The sequence below is a fragment of the Pinus tabuliformis genome, chromosome 9 (assembly GCF_031772625.1).
Source record: "Pinus tabuliformis cultivar Carrire ecotype Pingquan chromosome 9, CPIR1, whole genome shotgun sequence".
Taxonomy (NCBI): domain Eukaryota; kingdom Viridiplantae; phylum Streptophyta; class Pinopsida; order Pinales; family Pinaceae; genus Pinus; species Pinus tabuliformis.
The window spans coordinates 573,552,452-573,566,181 of NC_142307.1; the positions used below are offsets into that span (position 1 = coordinate 573,552,452).

Sequence of the window (13,730 nt, forward strand, 5' to 3'; positions counted from 1 at the left end):
CTTTTGTCAAGATGAACCTGCTACATATCTACAAATATTGACTCAGAACTTTGTTGCAATTCTAGACTTCAGACAAAACCAAATCATGATAGATAACGAATAAAACAGATGCAAAACATCAGATCTAACCTCAACCAATATCAGATCATTCAAGAATAAGTCATTTCAGGTCTCATGATCCTGATCCAATATTGAACTCAAGGTGCACATAAATATTTTAGATATAGTCCCAAACATAACCTTGCAACATAAAATATAATTCAGATAGAAGTATTCCTTAGAATCATATTCACTTGCACATCTGGCCTTATGACCCTCTCTTCTTTATATAGTTTTTTGCCTTTCTCAATATCATGGACCGAATCTTTTTAGGACCAATACCTTGGATAAAATACCATGGACTAAATACCTTGGGTCAATATCATGGTCCAAAGATACCTTGGACCAAATACCTCGGACCAAAACCATGGTTTTCAACATGTATGCGCTTTGCCTTCTGTGGGAGTGCGTGTGTACATTATATGCTTCTTTTGTTCTGGTAAATCGCGTGTATACACTGCTTGGACAAAGTGAACTAGCATATACCTCTTAAACCACTCTCTTTCTTCAATCTCTAGAATCTGATCTGTAAGTTAACCTGTTGCACTGTGAATTGTCATATGAGTGAGTTGCCATCAAGGACAACACCTATATCATAATTCCAACAGTAAACATTCATCGCACTCACACAAAAAGTTGTATGCATTGTTGCGCAAGCGTCGTCTCAGTTGTTCAACGATCTATCACAAGTGTCGCACTTGTCACTCACATCGTTATTCAGTCACACTGAGTATATGTTGTCTTGATGGTTTGAGACATCTTGTCGTCGAGTCAAGTTGAGAGTGTGTTCACAAGGTCGTGTATGTACGAAGTCATGCATTCACACACTTGGTCATTTTGTTGAAACTCTTTCAATCGAACCAACCTCTAACAGTCGGACATTTGTTGAGATGCATTACGCAATTTCAGCTCTCAGTGATTATGTGCTGCTACCCAAAATTGCGCAAAGCTTGAAGCTGCTTCCCAGGCAGCCTGCACTGCGCAACCCTGGAATCGACTCGACCAATTGTGACCCAGAACAGTGCAAAGTTTCCTAGCAGGTCATTTCAATTTGCGTTGTACACAAGCACATCAAGTAATCCTCCCACTGGTCAACTAGAGAGTTTGACCAGGCAGTGACCTTGAGCCTCACTCCTCCAAAAAATTGCGCAAAAGCTGCCAAGCATGCCCACTCTGCTCACTGAAGAAACTGCGCAAACATGTCGAATACACACCATGTGCCCATCACTATCTCCATAAAAAAATTGCATAGTTTTTCTAGCCAGTCACCTAGTCAGCCAGCCTGCTACTCATCGAGAAAACTGCGCAATTTTCATGAGCAGTCATTGAGCTGCCCAACATCCCGCTTAGCTCAAAAACTGCACAATGATATTTAGTAGGCCAGCCTCCCAGAAATTGCGCAGTTTTTTCCAGCAATGCTCTCGTAGCCCACTGCCAGCTCCCTAAAAAAATTGTGCATTTTTTCCAAGCAAGCCTCCTGCAGCCTGCTTCCAGCTCACGAGAGGAATTGCACAATTTTTGCTGCCAACCCCCTCTGCTGCCTGCACTGCTTCTCTCAAGAAATTGCACAGATCTTCCCTCCAACCGAGCCAGATCCCGTAGATAGTCATTGTTGATCCGGATTGTCCATCTTAGTCTCGCAGTGACTTCTGCGCAATTTTCACCAACAGTGCCCGGAGCCTACATCCCAACTTGAAATCTGCCTTGTGCAGTTTTAAGAGCCTTCCTCTCTCCCAGTCACCTACATTCAAAGGTGAAATATAATGCATCATGGTAGACTAGGAGATTTCTAGATTTGATGTCATCTCATCATGAGTGATTGCAGATACAGGTACATGGATGAGACATGACGAGACGACAAAGGAGATGAACAAGGAGAGCGCTTGCAAGGAGATTTATTCGTGAACGGACGAACGAAGAATGCATGCGAGGAGATCTGTTCGCGAATGGACGAACGAAGAATGCATGCAAAGATATTTGTTCGCGAACGAACGAACACGTGAAGCATGCCAAAGTATAAGCGAAGGAGTGATGTGCACATGTGACATAAGTGAACACCAAGACCATCGAAGACTCTGCACACCTTGGCATGCAGAGGTGAATCTATGATACATCAAGAGCACATCCATCACTCAGCAGCAGTGTAGCTTGACATGGAAACTAGCAGCAACATGAACATACCAACACTGTCGTGTCGAGTCGTGTCATGAGTAATCTCGGCCACATCACTACTGTGGGCCACAGTGTTGTAAATCAATGTAGTGTAACGTGGAAGTCCAAGAGACCCACATGTAATATGAAGAGTCATGTAAATTTGAAGAGTCAAATAAGTCAAACAGTCATGAGGGAAGTTGAACAATCACAAGGGCCAATTTTACCCTTGGCTATAAATACCCGTCATTTGTACATGCAAAATACTTTTCACCTTGGCTCCTCCCACATAGCCTTGAGAGTCTGTAGTCTTTTCTTTGAGGAGCGAACAGTGGCTCCAACGCCCTGCTTATGGGGTTAGTGATATATGGTCGGCTACCTTCATTCCCTTTTTATCACTGGCTCATACCTCTATTTATTCATTCCATCGAGATCTATCTTATATGCTTACTGATCTATCCTAATGATGAGCCACGATGGATGGTTCAAAACATTGATTCAAACAATTATGGATGCGATGATTCCGGAAGAAAACTCTACACAAAAATCTACATGATATATGGTGTACCGATGTGTCTTGAAACTTTTGCTTAATTCAAAAGCTTGATAACAGACCAGCACGTTTTCACACATGTACTGTAATTATTTGTAAGACTAATCTTTGAACACGTGTAATGCATGTTGCTTTAACCTGTGTTAAAGCAATTGAACTATTTCGGTTGTTCTAATACGTATGTTTATGAAAATTTGTTGTATAAGTTGTTAATGATGTCTTGTCCATGTGGGCTGCCTCGTTGGACACTCGACAAAACGTTTTCCATAAACTTGTTATAACGACTGTCGCATTCGCGCGGACTACTCTGTTGAGTGTTGTACATGCTATCCCTTCTCGTGTGTTTGTGACTTCCGTATCAGTGTGGACTACTCCGTCGGAAGTTGCGCCATGTCCTATTGTGTTGTGTGTCTCTGACAGAGTTGGATTCTTCCCTTTCGACTGGAGACTCACATCCACCCTCTCCCTCTGCAGTGAAAGAACCTTGACACAAGTAACACTAGCACTCATGAGACACGTGAACCTCAATGCTTGAAAACGAAGTAGACCACTCTCATGTACTGACAAGAAAGAGCTAAGGAAAACCTTTAAGTTAATGTCAACCGGGCCATCATACCAGATGGGACTCCTACACCAAACGGTGTGAAGTCTAATTGAGACTTCATACCAGGGAGATCCCATAAATGTTGACGGGTCCAACACCGTCAACACATACATAGAATGGTGTATGCAATTTAGTAGATGTAGAATACGCATCACAATGAGTGTAGAAGGATAAGCCCAGACACAACATAAAGACAATATGACCCATATGAAAAAAACATGTTGAAGGAAGTGAAAATGAAATATAATGAAGTGTGAGAGAGAAGCACAAACGTGACATAAAGTTATGGCACAAAGGAAGAAAAACATGTTACTATTAATGGAATGCAAAATAATCATTCATAAACTAAATTTAATGATGTATAATATGAAGATAATATGACCGAGGCATAAGAGTATGATGGTGAAAAAAAGGGGCAAAAGAAAACCATACATACTATAAAAGGAAAAAATTATATGAACATTAATGAAACACATACAGGATAACGTCACGAAAAAATACAACTTAGCATTTATTGGATGAATGGGATTTGAGTCAACACAGATGAGCGAAGAAAGGAATTAATAAAAAGGTAATGTAAAAGTGGGACTCTCGATGAACAAGGTTGAGCATAATATGACCAAATCAAATAAGAGTATGTTGGAGGAAGCGAACGGGCACTCAGTCGACTGGTACCAGTACGTATGGCTTTTCTTTTATGACATGAATTAAAGCAAATAAGACTGTGTCGGAGGAACCGAGAGGGTACTGCGATAGAAGGGTATTCTGGGGTCTACAAATCTACCTGAAACAATCTGTTGCGATTTGAACAATGGGTTGATGGTTGTTAGCAATTCTGAAGGTCTATTAAAGGGAGGATTCTAGTGCCCAGTTCAAGCGACGATTATGTAAAAAAGTGTAGACAGGTTTATTATGAGTGACTATTTAATTGAAGTTCGTTATTTTTATCTAAAATTTGATCGACAGAAGTGAAGTTAGGAGTCTGTTATCTTATTTAGATTATAGATCCTCAGATATTATAGAAATTTAATGTATTGGATTTTCAACTTATTTCAAAATTTGCAGTTAAATTAAGTTTAGCTTAAATTTAAATTTAATTATGAAAGAAATAGATGTCCATTTAAAATAAATTTCAAAACAAAGGTTTATTTTTTAAACTAGTGAGTATTGTATTTTCATTGGGTCATCCATGTTCAACGTGGAATTGATACATGTTACATTATTAATTATTTGTTATTCAATATATTTATGATCCATGTTATATTTGTTGTAGTTTCATCCATGTTTAACGTGGAGTTGACACATGTTACATTATTAATTATTTGTTATTCAGTATATTAATTATTTTACATTGCTTTAAAGTATGAAATCATCTCAAATATATGCATACTAATAATAATTTGAAAATATGACATTACTACTTACAATTAAACCAATTTAAATTAATCTAAATCCTAATTTATCATAAACCAAAATAAATCAAATCAAATTACTAAAAATACAAACATTTTCCCAAATCTATTCTCCAAAAAAAGCTCACCTCTAACCATTTTATCCCTTTTATCCCTCTGAAACTATGATAAATATAAAAATTCAAATCGTATCGTCCATCAATATAACAAAATTCGCACCTCTAATCCAAAAAAAATTAGCACCTCTAAACATTGTCTCTCTCTAAAACTATGATGTAAAAGTTCATCTCGTATTGCCCATCAAATAACAATGAGTTTGCATTTTGAATGGATTCAAAGCCTTCAAGAACAAATATGAGTTTGCATTTTGAATGGAATCAAAGTCTTCAAGAACAAATGACCTTTCCACATACTCGATCCATTCGTCCAAAAAGTGATACCCTCAAAGTCGAATTCCATTCTGCTTTATTTAATTTATTCAAAGAACAGAATTCCTTGTCGCAGAAGGCATATCAAAAAGTTCTGGTATACAACAAACTTGAGATTCTCGCTTCAAGCATTAATATATTAATACTGGAGAACCGAAAAAGAGAGATGATTCGTTTCCTGGTCGGCCATTATTTTCAGTGATGGCATGGGATATGATTCCATTCATGTCAGATCAATCCAGTGGGGGCATAGATACATTCTTGTCTTCTTGCAGGTACTACTTGTCCCTTGGAATAACATGTCCAAATCGTCACAACTGGAATCTAATCTGATCTGCATCTTGGCTTTCCATGCATATCAGCCAACCATTTCTGGCCAGCACAAGGATCTTGATTGTATTACTAAGAGTAACCTACAATTGTGTCTTCTTGATAGAGTTGAAAGGAACCTACAATTGTGTCTTCTTGATAGAGTTGAAATTTATTAGGAGCAGAACAAAAAAGTTGGAGAAAAACATTTCAGATATTGGTAATTCCTGCATCCATCATCATAAGCATAATATTTGAATTCTCCAATTCAAACATAAGCAGGATGAGATTTTATGAGCTTATGTTATGGAGCAGGCATTTGGATTCTCATCGCTAAACAGGGAGGTGAACCTGTTGCCATCTGCTGCATTTTGCCTCATGGGAACTCCATTAGTGTAGTAATACTGTTCCCCACCCATATATCTGCGATTATACCTTCGTTGAGCATCGGCATATTCGGGAACATTATATGACCTAGGGTAATATTCATTGGCATAACGATAATCTGCGTCCCTCAAGTGTTCTTGCGCCACCTGATACCCATCCAGCCCGTTTCGGATCAGAATTGTGTGGTCGAGAGGAACGGGGAGTGGCTCCGGAGTTGGATTTTCCGGCGCCGGCTCTGCTGGCGCAGCAGGTTGGTCTGCGTTTTCTGGCGGCGGAGCATCGGCGGGTGCTGCTTCAGCGGGCGGCTGCTCTGCTGGTGGCGGCGGAGGTTGGTCTCCGGCGGTTTGCTCCGCTACCGTTTCTGTTGCTGGGTTGGCGGGCTGCTCTGTTACGGTCGTCGGATCTGAGGAAGAAGCGGCCGCCGGGTCGGCTCTCTCGACCGTTTCTTCATCGCGTACGTGGCTGCACAGTTTGGCTCTTTTCCCGGCTTTCTTTATGGCCTTCATTAATAGGTCTGGATCAACCCATCCTACCACCGTCACCTTTTGTTGGGGGAAATCTATGTAAACGTCATAAATACCTGCAAACAAACCAAACAATTAAATAATTCATTAAAAAATGTGACCCGCAATAAGCAATAGAACAGTGATCGTTGATGCGGCATTTCTAATGACATATCTTGATTAAAATTTTTCAAAAATATTTTATCCAGCGTAACTTATAAAAATAAAACGTTTTCAAATATCCAAGTTTCTGAAGTAAGTAACACTGAGACTAATCTGCAGTAAAATTAAGTGTTTTTTCAAAAATTTTAGAACTTTTAAATTTCTGTATATTTCACTTTTGATATCCAAGTAATTGTTTTTGAGGTAATTTACGTGAAATAGATATTGTGTCAAAGATATTATAGTTAAATTTGGTTATATATTTCTTCATGTATTTGTGTATGTTTCAATTTGTTTGAATGATTTGTGATATATTTTAGTACTAAGGAAATATTTTTGTTTATGTGAAATGATATTTGTATTATTATTAATTTGTATTATAGTTAGTTATAAGAGTAGTGGACTCTCTTCATCTGGATGATGTTGGCTCATATTGGTTCATTCTTAGTGAAGGTTTGATTTTTGACGCAGAGTAATATTGTTAATCTTTTGGGGATGTAAATTTAATGTCTTGGACTTGTTAAAAGAAATGAAGAGATTAAAAATCTGCATTCAAAAAATAATAAATACAATATAATATAATTTTAGAGCATTTTTTTTTTAATCTTAAAGTTATCTCAAAAATAAGATTACTAAACATATCCCATTAAATCTGAAACCTTCTATTCAATTCTAACTTATACCCACCTATATATTTAATTGCACTCTCAATTTTAAAGGAAAATTTGATTACGAACCATGATAAAGTAGGTAAATTTTCTAATTTATGCAATATAATATGCAAATACTGTAATGTTCTTTACCTTATTTACTATTTAAAAGAAAATTTGATTACGAAATAGTGATAAACTAAAGTAAACTTTTTAATTGAGTCAAGAGGTTTATTTTACAGCCCAGTGTGATGTGTAACTCTGGCCGTAGTCATTAAAGTTGAAATTTCATTCATGTGGACCTAAATAAAAATAAAAAATAAAATAACTATACAAAATATTTAAAGAATATCAATTCATAAAAAAATTGCATGTGAAGAAATTGGATCCCTCTCAGCTCATATTAAATCCTTATTTAAAATAGATCTTACTAATTTATTTAATATCATATATAAAAACAGTAATATTCCTCACCTTATCCACTTTGATCTGTAGAATGAAAATGGCGTGCACTTTAGTTTTAAGGATCTATGGTAGATATATAACCATATCCACTTTGAGCTGTAGTCTGAATTTGATATGCACTTTGAGTCTAAGGACCAATACTAATACATAGAATGTGAACATGCTCACATACTTTATTTAAACTTACTTTGTTATTATGTTCAAGATAAGCACTTTAAACTGTGGACTGATTTTAATAGGTACTTTCAAGTTTGAGTGTAAGGGTGTAAGGATCTATGCTATATATGGACATGAGCAGAGTGCTATCTAAACTCAGTCTGATGTGTCTAAGATGCCTAATTTGATCTGACATAGAATATGAACATGGGAATAAACTCATATAAACTAAGCTCAGTTTGCTATGGTGCTTAAGGTTTAGGAGCTGTAATAAATATAGTCATTGGGCATGAACTCATGAACTCAACCACATGACCATGTAAGCAAAGTTTGATTTTGAGTTTGAGATTAAACAGCCGTTTTGAACACAGAATGTGAGCATGGTCACAGACCGTTGATATTCCTTTTGTAGTTTGACTTTCACTTTGAAGTTGAACAGCCAAGTCGAACACACCAAATATGAGCATGATCGGATTCATTGATTTTCAGTTTGAGTTACAAAGCTTATTATATTTCACGGGTATTCCACAAGGTATTGCCTATTATATAATCATTTTAACATTGGAGTGACTATAGAGTCTGCACATAGGTTCTTAAAACCAAAAACAAACCAAAATTTTCTAAAACTACCCATTATCATGAATTTTCAGGAATCTGCGCAATTGGTATGTGTTCTTAAAACCAAAAACAAACCAAAATTTTCTAAAACTACCCATTATCATGAATTTTCTGGAATCTGTATTTTTTAAAACCAAAACCAAACCAAAATTTTCTAAAACCACCCATTATCATTAATTTTCTACAAGTTACTGAATAGACTTGTTACTAAAATGTCTTCTAAAAATACCCTCTCCCTTTAATTTTGTATAAATTACTGAATAGACCTATGAATTACTGAATAGACTTGCTACTGCTTAAAGGAAGCAGAGAAAGGATGAAACTAGAAGTCTATATTATATACTATTAAGCAGGGAAAGGATGAAACTGAAGTCTATATTATATACTATTTTTACACTGAAAAGTTGCAAGACTTGTCTATCTTGTTCATACAAATAAGAAAACTTTGAACCTAGCAACCTTGAAATCCACAAATTGTATATGAATATATCCAGAGTTTAGTTGATACAATTGCAATTTACATCTGGACATACATCTTTGATGAATAATCAAGTTTTCGAGTTCTAATTTTTATTACCTTGAAGAGTTTGCAGAGCTCTACGTATCTTCTGAACGCAGCCGTTACAGTCCATACGGACTTGTATTTCAGTTATAAGAGGTCTCTGCACATGATAACAATTATAACACAATAATTAGATTTGAAAACAAATTACAGCAGAATCTCAGCAGAAAAGCTCCATCTATGGTACAATACAACACAGAGCATGAAGATAGAAGAGACCTCCAGATGGATCGACATTTGTGGAAGCGATTTAGCAGAAAACCATAAGCTGAACAGATCAACGAAGACTGCAAGCTACCCTCAAAGTATTGGCTTCTCCAATATATAAACAGAGGTGTGAAATGTACAAAATGTATAGTTGTCAAGATGATTGGTGGGCTGGGATAGAATATTTGGGGTGGGATAGAATATTGAAAAAAGATCAGAAAAATAACGTGGATCGAATGTTATGGAAAATTCGATTCTATGTCCAAACCGCCAACTCAAATAAAAGCACCACTTTTGTTTGGATTCTTTGAATTCTGATGCCTTTTCCTCATCAGCCATGAATAATATTACAAAAACTCTCTTTTCTCTGTACCCCAAAATGTCTAAAAGCTAAGTTGGTTTTATCAATTCATTCCAGGGATGACTAGGGCCAACTGGCTTTAAATATTCCACGTCACATTAGGGAGGATAAGTCTTACCCGCCGTCCATGGTGCCTCAGCCAAAGGGGTAGTGGGGGGTTACTGGCCTACCAGACATTTGTAATGGTATTTGTCATCTTTCTCTTGCTTTCCCTGAAAAAATAAGGGACGTTGTACAGGTATATTCCAACCGACAAATGTAAAGCAGGGCATGACCAGGAGAACCCAAAAGCCGTGATACTAATGGTTTGAATAAACCATTATTTCTTCGTGATGGAAAATTATTTGGATGGGCCATGAAATTTTATTGAGAATGATCTTGAAGGGCAGTGTTCGAGGTGAAAAGTATGGGCACTGTTCCCAATGATGCCAAGATTCTGATGACTTAAGCCTACTTTGCCCTTAAGCTAGACCTAAATTTAGTCTCCTTTATAGCCGAGAAAATGTGTCCATAAAGAGTTGTTTCTAACGGATTCTCTTTGATGGCAAAGCATACAAATTTTATAAGCAACAAATTATGGCAAAGCATACAAATTTTGTAACAATTTTCTTAGCATAAATGTTGGTAAAGTGAGTCTATAATATGTGAAGTAATTTGATGGGTATCTTTGTGATGTTTCAGTTTTCCTCATTTCTGTGATGTTTCAGTTTTTATTAAGCTTATCCTTTCATGAAAAAAGGTGTTAAGACAAATAACTTTATGTCTTCCATTCATCTATTTAAAAAAATATGTGATATTATTATTTTTATAATAAATTTAGATATAGATTAAAATATTTAATATTTAAATGTTGGTATAATAGTTTGGTACTATTTATTTATTTAGAAATTGATAATTTTAATTTTGATTTAAGTTAAACATTTTTTAATAATAAATTAAAAAATACATTATATTTAATATAGTTTTATTTATTTATAATTTATATGTTTTAATTTTATATTATAAGTAAAATGATTTAGGGATGAATAATTATTAAGTAAAATTAAACAATACTTCATAATGAGTAAAATGATTTGGGGACAATGATTTGGGGACAAATAATTATTAAGCAAAACCAAATCATACTTCATAAAATCTTATAAATTATATTCATTCATTTCCTATTATAAATTCTCTTCATTATGCTCATCAATCAATATTTATAATTAAGATGAAAAAAATTATAATTTAACAAATTTTATAATAAAAATTAATAAATTAAATTGATATAAAATGGAATTCAAAATTATATTTTTCTCCATTATACTCATTTCATAAAACAGATTGATATAAAATGGAGTTCAAAATTATATATTTTTTAACTAATAGCATTTTACAACATTTTTTTTCGAAAGCATAAATAAGCTTGTAATCATTAAAATTATAAATTACGAAATTACAACTATATAAATAATAAATTTTTCATAGTGCACTTAAAAATTGAGTAGCTTAAATGTTTTAGGTTTTAGTTATTTTTTTGGTATATTTTTTTTTATAATTTTATTTAAAATTAGGGGTATCATGTTGTAAACCACCAACAACTATGTAAAGGTTTATGTTCTATTTTACTACTCCAATTAATCTAATTCAATCTTAGTAATCTAATCAAATAGGGAACTATAGGATTATTATGTTAAACCTTCAATTTGATCATAGTATAGAACTTCAAGATCATTATGTTACACATTCATCTTCATAATGGTCTATGTTTTGAAGCATAACAATTCTATAGTGGACCAATTAGTAAACAAGGTCGCATCATTAGGAATTGACACCCTTATTGTATACAAGAGGGTGATTTGCTTACTCATTTATAGCTCATTGCTCTCTCTCTAGTCTCTCTCAATTGGAAACTTTGTTAGAAAGGCTGACTTATTAGAACTTGATCTGAAGATACCTGCTTCTTCAATGGAGCCAATGAATCTTCAAGTAGAAAAATATCAAAAGACTTAGAATTAAAAATGTATGGAATTTAAATTTTGTTTGGCATTGAGATTGTATTTTGGAATTTACATTATCAAAAATTATAATATGGAATTTTTTTTGTTAATATCATGTTACGATATTGAGTATTCTGAATAAACAAAAGCTCATACCAAAAATTTTAACTTTCTATATCTTTGATATAAGGTATTTCTACATTTAATAATACAATTTAAACAATAAGCAATTACTATCAAATATATTATTAAGCTTTGGTAAAAAAGACCAAGAAAACTTCACTCTTAAAAATCACTCTTTTTTTCTTAAACACAAATGATTAGATTGGCTATTAATTCTGTGCCTAGACGCAAAAAAAAATACTCGAGAAATCTTTCCATTACTTTTCCATTCACTAGATCCTTCAAAGGAGGATTGAAATATGTTCCAATTTTTTTATCTAAGCTTCTACTACTATAAGCATTCTACATACATAAGTCCTGCAAAACTGATCTAACAAAATGACGAATCTATAAAAAGAGGACATGATCAAAATGGAGAGGGATGATCTGCAGGGGGGCTATTTAAAACAAACTAAGTGCTGAAATGTGACTGGACTACATTGTTAGGGGCTATTTAAAACAAACTAAGTGCTGAAATGTGACTGGACTACATTGTTAGATCTTAGAACCTCTTTAGTCTCCTACAATGTCTGCATTTCTTAAATATTCCTACGCAGAGCGTCCAATTCATCCTCCTATCAATGGATTGTTTCTTTGAGTGTTTGGTGATCTTCTAAGAGAAATGTGACAATATTCATTTTTGGATGTATTTTCCATTGCAAATCCATATTTTCGATGTGGAGAGTATCAAAGTGTTGAGGGAAATCTTTACAAATGTTTCTACCACCACCTATAGTTTGAGTTCCTTTCGGGGGTTCCATTAAGCATGAATAGGGGAGGGGAGACCAAGATTTAAGATAGACAGGGGACAAAGGATTCCAAAGACTAAGAAGACAATGAGAAGGGGAAATATAACCAACAAATAGAAGGGTTTCTGAGAAGTTTGAAAGAGGAAACTTTAAATTGCTTATGAGTTCAATAAAAAATCCAAAGAGTACTGAGTGATGCTAGGATAGGAAACAAAGGAGTGGGAGCTTAGGGCATTTTCAAAATTGCAAGCAGAACTTCAAAGGGCTGTCAGAATCAAAGATGGTAATCATGAAGAGGATTATGAAGTACCTAAGAATATAATGAGAGTTGTGTTGTCCCAAGAGATATCTGGAGGAACAATTCCAAAGGCCAATTACCCTGCTACGACCAAGACAAAGAGGATCCTTGCTTCCCAATCAAATAGAAAATTTCAATGTGCCTCGGAGGAGTTAGCAAATTTGTCACAGGCATGCATGGGAAGAGTTTTATCTTTTAGTTGCTCCCAATAAACAAAATGTGTTCCAAAGGGGCCAACCACACTTGCATAAGCCAGATTTAAGAGGAGGCAAGCAACCTCAACCAGTAGAGAAACCCACAACTATCTAAATTTAACTGAGAGGCATAGAACAACCCCCTCAATCTTGTGACAATGTCACTCTTTTCCAACTTTTCCAATACTGAAATCATATTCCTAGAGAACGTTGTATATCACAATTGACAACAATATTAGCCACCTGCTGCAAAGGGTAGAACATCCAAACCTAGTGTAAGTTGGGCCACCATGAAGGGAGATAACAAATCCATCCAACTTCCCCCATAAATTTAGTCTCAAGATCAAGGGAATCACATGCTTTAACAAGCTTATCACCATTTAATTTCATAATAGCCAACTTCTCTGGAGTTATCCAAGTTTTGATTTCCTGATTGACTCGTTGCTTATTGTACCATCTGAGTGCAAGAATTAACACATGCAAGCATGGTGATATGAGAACCTCCACATGGCTTGTGTGCTCGCAACCTGCCACACCACCCTTGTTACAATGCCTCCTCATTGAACCATAAACTATACTGCTATTATCAAATTGCAAGGTGATGAGATTTTGAAGGGGGATAGGAATGTGAGAAGGATTCTCCTTAATACTTGGTGGGTTTGTAACCTTAATACGCTTCGTAGAGATGGATATTAGTAAGGGTATATTTATGGAATACTTT

The 13,730-nt window shown here is 35.2% G+C and overlaps 1 protein-coding gene across 2 annotated transcripts; it reads right to left on the reverse strand.

Annotated features, from left to right (window-relative positions):
• Positions 1-5,095: 5,095 nt before the first annotated feature.
• LOC149149850 (uncharacterized) lies at positions 5,096-9,564 on the reverse strand. Of its 2 annotated transcripts, XR_016262946.1 has the most exons (4): positions 9,279-9,564; positions 9,075-9,159; positions 5,697-6,523; positions 5,096-5,660 (listed from the first exon to the last, which is right to left on the reverse strand). XR_016262946.1 is itself a non-coding variant. In XM_089440944.1 (3 exons), the coding sequence occupies exons 1-3, from the start codon at positions 9,294-9,296 to the stop codon at positions 5,856-5,858; spliced, it is 771 nt and encodes a 256-aa protein (XP_089297070.1). In that variant the 5' UTR covers positions 9,297-9,564; the 3' UTR covers positions 5,096-5,855. The 2 variants fall into 2 exon arrangements, 1 of the variants encoding a protein (XP_089297070.1); XM_089440944.1 differs by having other exon boundaries at positions 5,096-6,523.
• Between the last annotated feature and the right edge of the window lie 4,166 nt (positions 9,565-13,730).